The following is a 9,713-nucleotide window of genomic DNA, read 5'->3' as shown; positions in this document are numbered from 1 at the left end:
AACTGGCGTGGTCCGGGACTCCCACTGCCCCACCTCTCTCCCCTGCACAGGAAGGCAGCAAGGTAAGAAAATCCCCGGCACGTGACGGACCGGCGTTTCAGGTACTGCACCGCTGCTTGGGGAATGGGGGAGCAGCCTGGGCCTTGGCGCACAGCTGCAGGATCCCCAGGTACCAGTCCCTGTCCCCTCCCTCCGCCCAGACCCCCACAAGTACCCTGTCCCCTGCCCCAGCACCCACTGGCACTCTGTGTGCTGCCTCAGCACCATACCCCAACACCCCTGTTCCCTACCCCAGCACTCATTGGCACCCTTTCCCAGCACCCTGTCCTTTGCCCCAGCACCCACTGGCACCCTGTCCCCTGCCCCAGTACCCTGTCCCATGACCCAGCACCCACCAGCATCCTGTTCCCTGCCACAGCACCCTGTCCCCTGCCCCCACCAGCACAGCTGGTGGCTTGAGGAGTCTGGAGGTGTTGTGATTTTGTCTGTGGCAAATCTGGGCATTCATCCGGCTTGCTTGGCCCCAACTGACTTTTCTGTGGGTCAGTGACCCCTGACTCAAAACCTTTTGTGTTTGACATAATATTTTATTTAAAAATGAAGCCTGGCCAACAAGCCCCCAATTGGGGCCAAGCTCTCATCTGGTTGCAGCATCATAACGCTGCTGTACTGCCTCCAACCCCAAACCTGAGCCTAGAACCCCCTGTCCTGAGCGCCTCACATCTCCAAACTCCAGCACCCCCGCATCCTCGGTCCTCTGCCACAACACTCCTGCACCATCCACACACCTCAAATCTGTGTCCGGAGCCCATCACACTCCCAGCCTCCCTGCCCTGAGCCCCTCACACACTCCAGTGCAAACTCCTGCACCCTCACAGCCAGGAGTGGCCCGAGGCCGGCCACAGCAGCTGGCGCCCCAGGCGGAAGGTGCAATCGGCGCCCCCGCCTACACAGCCATCAATGGCCATGACATCATCATCAGGCACCCGGGCCAGCGGTGCCCTAGGCAACTCCCTAGTCTGCCTAGGTTCACGGGTCACCCCTGCTCACATCCACAAGCCTGTGGCTTGCTCAGCAGCCCAACCCTCCACCTGAGCCCAACACTCCCCAGCCTGGAGCCCCCTCCCTGAGCCAGCAGCCCCTTCTCCTGCATCCAAATTCCCTCCCAGAGCTTGTACTTCTCACCCCTTCCCAACCTCAAATCCCTCATTCCCACCCCAGAGCCTACATCTCCTCTCTCAACCCAGCGAGGGTCTGGCTAGACTGCAAGAATTTTTCCGGCAAACACGCTCTTTTGGCAGCCTCTGTATCCCTCATTCCACAAGGAATAATTGGGCTTCCAAAAGAAGGGATTTTTTCCAACATTTGGCCCAGTCTAGACAGGCCAAATGTCGGAAAACTCTTCCCACAGAAGGATTGAAAAAAGGGGCAGTGTAGCTGTTCCCTGAGCGTGTATCAGGGCTGGGGATAGCAAGTGATGGAGAGAAGGGGGACATAGAGGGCGGGGCCACAAGGAAAGGGGTGGGGTCTTGGGGAAGGGATGGGTCGTCTTGACATTTAAAAAGTGATCTTGGGTGTAAAAAGGTTGGAGACCACTGGCCTAAGCTAATACAACAGAGCAGAGAGCAAAAAGGTGACCCACCTAAGGTTGAGATGTTTTTAAAACGGATTGAAATGTCTACCCGGTATTGCGTCCCCTGGCAGACCGGGTGAACTGAACAGGCCAGGCCAGGCCAGCTGCAGTCCCCTAAGGGGAACATTTGAGGACTAGTCTATCATTGTACTGGGCTTCGGGGCAGGGCGTGGATACCAGCGCTGTAACATTCCCAGTTTGAACCCTGGGAAACCTCCCAACACTCCACTCAGTCAAGATTTAGATAAGTATCTGCCTGAGGCTTAATGGATTTGAGTACAAGGGATCTCTCTAATACCTATTCTTCTTTTAAACCCAGGTCTGCAGAGGGGGAACATCAAAGCGACACAGTTGAGGGAGTTTCTGGGGAAGAAGAACACACCGAGATGGACGAAGTGGCGCAGAAACTCACTGAAACGGGGCTGAGTTCACAGTACTGGCTGCCCAAGCTACAAGCTAAACTTGGGGTGACCAGTCTCCAGGCGTTGGAACACCTGAGCTATGACGACTTCCTCCAGCTGGAGAGCGAGGCACGGTACCCGTGGGAAAAGCCGGCCTTAAAAAAGCTATGTAACCTCGCCGACAGCAAGAGCGTGAGGAAGCAGCTGCAGGAGGAGCGCGTGGAGGTGGGAGGCGAGGGGCAGGAGCGGGCTAAGTTGACGCAGTGGGAGCTAAAAGCGATGCAGAAGAAAGGCAGAAGTGGCTGCGAGGAAGTTGTAAAGAAGAAAGAGGAAGCACGGCAGGAAGCGATGGACATAACCCCAGAGGACTGGTCTCCCTCTCCGAGAACTTCCAACGAGAATGTGCACAAGGAATTAAGCCTCTCCGAGGAGCCGGTGTCCCAGTGTGAGACTCTCCCTGCCGAGGAAGTTGTGAGACGGGCGTCGGGGGGGCTGGCCCTGCAGGGCATTTACAAAACCAAGCAGCTTGCCGAGATGGTGGAGAAGCGCGAGCAGCTCCTAGAGCTCCCAGACGGGTTGGAGCTCCTTGGCCCAGAGCAAGGGCCCTTGTCTGAGACGAAGGAGTTTTCATCGGACGCAGCAGAGTCCATGTTCACACGGACCATGGAAACACTGGGCTACAGCCTGAGCCTTGCGGCCACAGGTGGGTTTGGGGGGTTTAGTGCGGAAACCAGCTCAGATTGCAGCAAATCTGAAAGCACACCCAAGTCCTGCTCTGAATCCACCTACATCTGTATCACTCAGTGCAACCACTGCCCACTGGCCTCCTGCTACTTCCCCAAGGACCGGCTCCGACTTTCCAGTGCTGCGCTGCAGGAGTTAAAAGAGTTTGAGCGACGTTTGAGTGACACCCCAGAGCCCGACAAGTTCCCTGTGCTGAAGAGCCTGGGCAGGCGATTCTTCAACCAATTCGGGTCTCACGTAACCCAGGGCCCCCTTCACTTGGGCGGGATATTCTGGTGGAAAGCGGCGTCGCAGGGATTCCGGGCAGAGCAACTGAAGGAGGTGAAGAAACGCACATCGGAGGCGCTTGGCTCTTACGTCTGGGGCAGCCGTGGTGGCTTTGGCTGCGGTGCTGCAGGAAGCGTTGATGTATCAACACCAGATGCCAAAACATCCCTTCAGGGCACTGACACAAAACCCTTCCAACCAGAGATCCAGCTGTCCATGGCCAAGACGGGCGGCCCAGCAGGAGTGGAGTCACTTGTGGCATGGAAAGAGAGCCTGCTGGCCAGTAACAAGACCTGGTCTGTGATTGACAGAGGCTCTCAGCTGACTCCAGTGTGGGACATAATCCTGGCCAATCACAGACAAGATTTTAAAGATGTTTATCAAATGGGCAGCGGCCTCACGAGGGCCTATGAAGCCCTAACAAACCTAAGTGCCAGCCCATTGGCCGGGGAGGGAACCGTCAGTGCAGCGGATGAGGCCAGATCCTTCCTAGAGGAAGTGAAGACCTGGGAAGTCACGGGGGAGGAGGGGCAGCTGGTGACGCTGCTCAAGTTCAAAGAGCAGCTAATGGAAAAAACAAACCACGACAGGACCTGGATCGACATCTGCCTGTCGGACCGAGGGCTGCAGGATTTCCTGGCAAACACAGTTCTCCGGTGCAAAGATTTACCCGCGCAAGAGACAATGCCCACCAAGTCTCTGCTGCGCTGCCTTCTGGACCCTCACGTCTATTCGGTTAAGAACTTCCCCCAGTCTTCCTCCATCATGCAGTGGCTCTTCCATGCTGAAGAGAAGCCGGAAAAAGCTCCCCCTGTTTCTGAATGGGCTGATTTTATTCAAGTCCTTCAGAAAACAAAGAATTCCATACGGGCCGTTACCTCCACGCCTGCGTCCTCCCCAGCGGCCGTGAAGGAAGCAAAGGCGAAGGCCAGTGCGAGTGTGAGCTTAGCTTTGGGTTCCCTCCGGAAGGCTCTACAGGACCACGAGCAGACAGACATCGAGCTGTTATTGCTCTCCGTTGCCACCAGCACAGGCTACTGTGCGGACAGCAACACTTTTCCGTATCTCCTCGGGTGCCCACAAATTAACTTCATGTCAAAGGAAATGCAACGAGCACACAAGAGGTATTTGACGCTTAAACCTCAGAATATTTGCCAGGCTCAGGCTTTCCTGCTGTTGACCGGCCTGACAGTGACGCCCACAGAATCCAAAGACGTGTCCCCCGAAGAGAAGAGCAAGCGTTTGACTTTTATGAAACATCACATGGGCAACTCCCTGTCCACGGATGTTATAACCCTCCTTAAAAAGCACAATGAACATAACGACTGGAAAGCTTTAGAAACTAACTTGAATTCCCTTATACAAGGGGTCTGTGAAGACACAAATGCCAATCTGCAGGCACAGGAGAAGACAAAAGAAGCAAACAATATTGGTCAAAGAACTAAACCAGTAGAGTTACCAAAATCAGAACCCGAAGAAATGCAGTCCACTAAGACACATGGTTCTGGTGAAACCCAGGAGTTTCTAAGTTTGATCCAGCGCCTTGGACTTGAAAACTACTATCCAAGGAAAATGGCAAAAGCTGATTTCCATGTAATCAACCAGATTTCTTTTCAGGAGAACCAGCCTTGCACGGAGAGAGAGCTTCCGCTTTATTTTTTGCAAAAATTGTTGATGCTGGACTATAGAGCAAGGAGTCTGGTTTGCAAGGATGACAGCAAAACCAAAGAAGGTTCAAATACACTGAACCCCACAGTCAGCACAAACAAATCTTTAGATATTCTGGATGATCTTTTTAATAGTGGCAGTGAAGAAGTTAGTGAATCTGCCACAAGCCAGACACATGTGCACCCAATGGACATCCAGATGGCAATTTTTCACTGTGCAGACGACTTCATGAGACAATACCTTTCCACAAAACTCGCTTTATGCCAGTTTGCTCTCCCACTTCTGGTGCCAAATCCTTGTACCTCTCAAATAGAATTCCCACTGTGGTCCTTTTGCCAGGTTAAGAAGAACTGGACGAGTCATGAGAAACACAATGAGGTGACTCAGGTTAAGAAATGCAAAGACAAATGGGTGTATCAAGCAAGGACACCAGTGGTGTCTTTCATAAGACTGGGAATATCTTCATCTTCTAAGTCTCAGCTCTTAAATACATTACTGAGCAAGCAAAAGCATAACATTTTTTTTCACCGTCACTGCAGAGGCAGCATCAGAGGAGGCCTCTTGATGAAAGGTGTCATAGAAATCACCTGGTACTGTCCAGGCGGGAAGGATGATGACAGATTTGACAACTGCATCGCGTTCACCAATCTTCATGGAGACGCACGAGAACATGTGCAGCAAGTCAAATTTTTACTGGCGATCGCTTCTGTCAATGTAGTTCTTTTGTCAGACACTGACCAGAATGAAACAGGCAAGAAACTTCTGCAAGAATTGCTGAAGTCTCCCAAACCTTTCATCTTCCTGTGTGTTGACAAAGAGAGAATCTCAGCAAACAGACAAGAAAACCGAGTAAAAATTGCTGTCAAGAACCGTAATGAGGCCGAATTAATAGACGAGCTGACGGACAGAATTAAACATGCTCTAGCAATGTCAAATACCAATTACAGTCTTAACACATGTGCTGAGATTGCTCGCCATCATGGATTCCTCGTTGATGAAGATAACCTGGAATGCAGGGAAGGAAAGTCACTGGCACAGAGAGTAATAAGCAGTTTGAAGGCAAAAAAGTTAGTAGAGGCCAAGGACAAATTCTTGCCTCTCCAAGGAGAATTATGGCACAACTGGTGTAAAAAGGACAAAGAACTCACCCGTTTGCATGAGAGTGAAAACATGGGCATTGAACAGCACAAAAGCCAAACCGAATCAGAAAAACGAAAGCTACGGCGTAAACAGTTCAGGACAGCATTTCCCCTCAACAAATTAATGAGGTCAATGCTCGACAATCTCAGGATAAAGTCAGAGACAACTAAAATGTACTTCTTGCAGTGGCTGAAAATATTTATGGATGACTTGTCTTCTGACCACCTTGCCGAACTACACCAACAATACCACAAGTTGTGGTCACAAATGCTGGAAAAAAGAAACTCAAGAGGTAATGAATTGGAAACAAAATTGGAAAAACTATCTAATGAGATCAATGGATCTTCCTTGGGCCTTGAACACATGCTGAGAGAAGTGGGTCAGATTTATGAAACACTGGACGCAGTGAACCAAAAGGACAAAGATTTTGCCACTCTGCCCCAAATTGCAGCCGAGCTGATGATTTCAGGGCATCCCATTGAGCTAATGGACGGCGATGCTTCGTATGTGCCACTGAAATGGATCGGAGCCATCTTTGACAAATTGACTGAGAAGTTGGGTGACCAAAAAGTCTTTGTCCTTTCAGTGCTGGGCATCCAGAGCACTGGGAAGTCAACCTTACTCAACACCATGTTTGGTCTCCAGTTCAACGTCAGTGCTGGGAGGTGCACCAGGGGGGCTTTTATGCACCTCCTGAAGGTGGAGGAAGAATTCAGACAGAAGCTGAACTTTGACTTTATGTTGATTATTGATACAGAAGGTCTCCGGGCTATAGAGCTAGCAAGCCGAGCGACTCTTGATCATGATAATATGCTAGCCACTTTTGTCATTGGTGTTGGCAACATGACAGTGATCAATATCTTTGGCGAGAACCCTTCGGAAATGCAAGATATCCTGCAGATTGCTGTCCAGGCATTTCTGAGGATGAAGCAGGTCAAACTCTCCCCAAGTTGCTTGTTTGTGCACCAGAATGTTGGCGAAATAACGGCAAAGGAAAAAAATATGGAAGGGCGAAGACGTCTCAAGCAAAAATTAGATGAAATGGCCGTTACTGCAGCCCAGCAAGAGTTCTGTGAGGTCAGCTGCTTTAGTGACGTTATCCGATTTGATGTCAACACCCACATCCATTACTTTGCTCACCTCTGGGAAGGGGACCCACCGATGGCACCGCCCAACCCCAGCTATAGCCAAAACGTGCAGGAACTAAAGAGAAAGATTCTCATGACTGCCAAAGAGAACGCCCAGGGCAGTGTGTTGAGTATGTTGGAACTGAAAATCCGCATTCAGGACTTGTGGAAGGGTTTGGTAAATGAAAATTTTGTTTTCAGTTTTAAGAACACGCTGGAGATTGCAGCCTACCACCGGCTGGAAGTAGAGTATAGTAAGTGGACCTGGGCGTTAAGAAGCCACATGCTTGATTTGCAGAACAAGCTCAGCAATCGAATTAGAAATGAAGAACTTTCCAGGATAGACAGTGGATTTCTTGAGAAGCCAATTGATGAAAAATACACGGAGGTCACAAAGGACCTGGAAAAATACTTTAGTGAAGATAAAGACAGCAAGATATTGATTCAATGGAAAACAAATTTTGAAATCCGACTGAAACTATTTAAACAAGAGCTGGTTGACAAAGCTAATCGAAAAAGCCAAGAGCTTATTTGTCTAAAAAATCACCAAAGCGGTTTAGAAAGAAAGAGGTCAATGTATAAAGATGACATGCTTAGAAGAAGCAAGGAGTTAGCTCTAAAATATAGAGACAAGAAACTAAGCGAACATGAACTTAAAAATAACTTTCTGTGTACATGGAAGAACTGGGTGGAAGAGGTATGTTCTACTGTCCCAATGGCTGAGGAACCTGCTTTTGGTACTGATGTGGAGAAGTTCCTAACTAGTTATTTTTCATCCGCAAAGGATTTACTAAAGAGGATTGAAAAATTCTCGAAATGTGACACTTTTCATATTGAGCCTACTCATCTTATCAGAAAGAAAAAAAGCATTTGGCAACTGAAGGCATCGAATGAAGAAATTGATAAGCCGACATTAAATACATTGAATGGGGTAACTCAGACTATAACAAAGCTAATAAATCAATACATAGAGGAAAAGCAACCAGAGATAATGAATTACAGCTCCAGTTACTTTCATGAGATTGTGAATAAAGTAAATCAAGCTATAGACGTTGAGCCTAAGGATGAAAATTTTACTATAACACCTGACTACAGAACAGATGTCTCCTTATATCTCTGCCAAATGGCAGCGAAGAGGTTTAAAGAGATGTACAAAGAATTCCAGGTAACCAATCACCCACAGAGGTATCTTGAACACGAGAGAGAAGATTTCTTCAATTGTTTTAAGATTGCCTGCCAGGGAGCAACATCCACCACGACGTTTGCTAGTTTCTTATGCAACAAGCTGACTGAAGCGCTCCGCTGTGCAACGTATGACAAAACGGCCATTGACGTAGCGGGTGAAATGAGGTCGAACCACCCAGCCTTCAATGGCAACAGAGCCAAACTGGAAACCCACATTCTAAAGTCTCTTGCCGAAGAGGAGAACTTTGAGAAGTATAAGGAATACATTCAGTGTCCCCGAGACTTTTTTGAAAATTTTATGAAACAGAGTGTGGCTAATTATTTAGATAAAGAAAAAGCTAAACTTTTACATTTCTTAAACAGTCGTCTTCGTGTTTTCTGCACTTCCGTGCATACAGCTATCAGTGAGGCGACGCAAGTTGTGAGAGACAAAAATGGCAGTGCTTCCTTATGGTTGGATGAATTTTGCAAAAGCCTTCACGGTGACTTACATTTTCCCCGAAAGGAGCTAAAAAGCATTGAACACCAGGAGATAAAAGACATAGAGTTTCTTAAAAAAAGTATGGTTGAGGCCTTGAATTCTGTAGAAGAACATCTGAAACAGGACTTTGCCACAAATGTAGAACTATTTAAATCAAAACCTCATGAGATCCTGTTTGAGCAGCTCTGTGGATGCTGGGAGACATGTCCATTTTGCAAGGCTGTTTGCACAAACACACTTCCTGGCCACGATGGAGACCACAGTGTTGCCTTCCATCGTCCTCAAGCTGTGACCGGCATCCAATGGCACAAAACAAACCATCTCATTATCGACATCTGCTCCAGTCTGGTAGCTAGTGACTGCCGTTTGGTACTTAGCGGGGAAAGGAAAATTCCATACAAGAATTATCGACAAGCCGGTCCGGCGCATGCCAAATGGAGCATCACCCCAGACAACTCAGCACAGTCTTACTGGAAATGGTTTGTGTGCCATTTCCGCTCTCAGATAGAAGAAGAATATTCCGGAAAATTTGAGGGGAAAGGACAAATCCCCTCTTCCTGGGAAGAATTTACAAAGGAGATCGTCCTCTCTGACCTGGACGAGCTCTAGTCTTTTATTCACCGACAGGCTGAGCAAGGTTGATGGTTTTCCCTATCATCTGCTGCAGGGTATTTTCAAATATGGCGGTTGTTGGTTTTGCTATTAGTTTTGCTTCAAGGCTTGGTCCTATCTCCATTAGGTTGGGTCCCTCACCTCCACTAACTAACCTCTGCTGAGATTCCTGCCCCCGCCATGGCCACTCAGTCCCCCCTCCCCTCCAAACAGGGCCCCTCCTGACTCCACACATGCTCGGTCCAGTCCTTGTTCTCTCCCGGACCCCCGACACTCACTCGCAAATGTCTCTCCTCCTCTCCTGAGTCCCCGAATCCTTCCAATTTCCCCTGCTGCTGGGGGAGGGGCAGCAGGGTTTTGTGTGTCCTCCATTTTGTTTTCCTCTTTAAGATGGCTGCCAGCCTCCTGGTCACCATCTCCTGTCAGAAAAGAGCGGGAGAAAGAGGACAGGCGGG

The 9,713-nt window shown here is 49.1% G+C and overlaps 1 protein-coding gene across 1 annotated transcript; it reads left to right on the top strand.

Moving 5' to 3' along the window:
- Positions 1–2,019: 2,019 nt before the first annotated feature.
- On the top strand, positions 2,020–9,429 carry LOC102457100 (interferon-induced very large GTPase 1-like). The gene has a single exon (XM_075923229.1). It carries the CDS (start codon positions 2,020–2,022, stop codon positions 9,253–9,255), a length of 7,236 nt encoding a protein of 2,411 aa, XP_075779344.1. The 3' UTR covers positions 9,256–9,429.
- Positions 9,430–9,713: the final 284 nt, after the last annotated feature.

This window comes from Pelodiscus sinensis, chromosome 3, assembly GCF_049634645.1.
Source record: "Pelodiscus sinensis isolate JC-2024 chromosome 3, ASM4963464v1, whole genome shotgun sequence".
NCBI classification, from domain to species: domain Eukaryota; kingdom Metazoa; phylum Chordata; order Testudines; family Trionychidae; genus Pelodiscus; species Pelodiscus sinensis.
The sequence above is the reverse complement of the archived record's forward strand: the minus strand, read 5'-3'. Positions and strand labels throughout refer to the sequence as shown.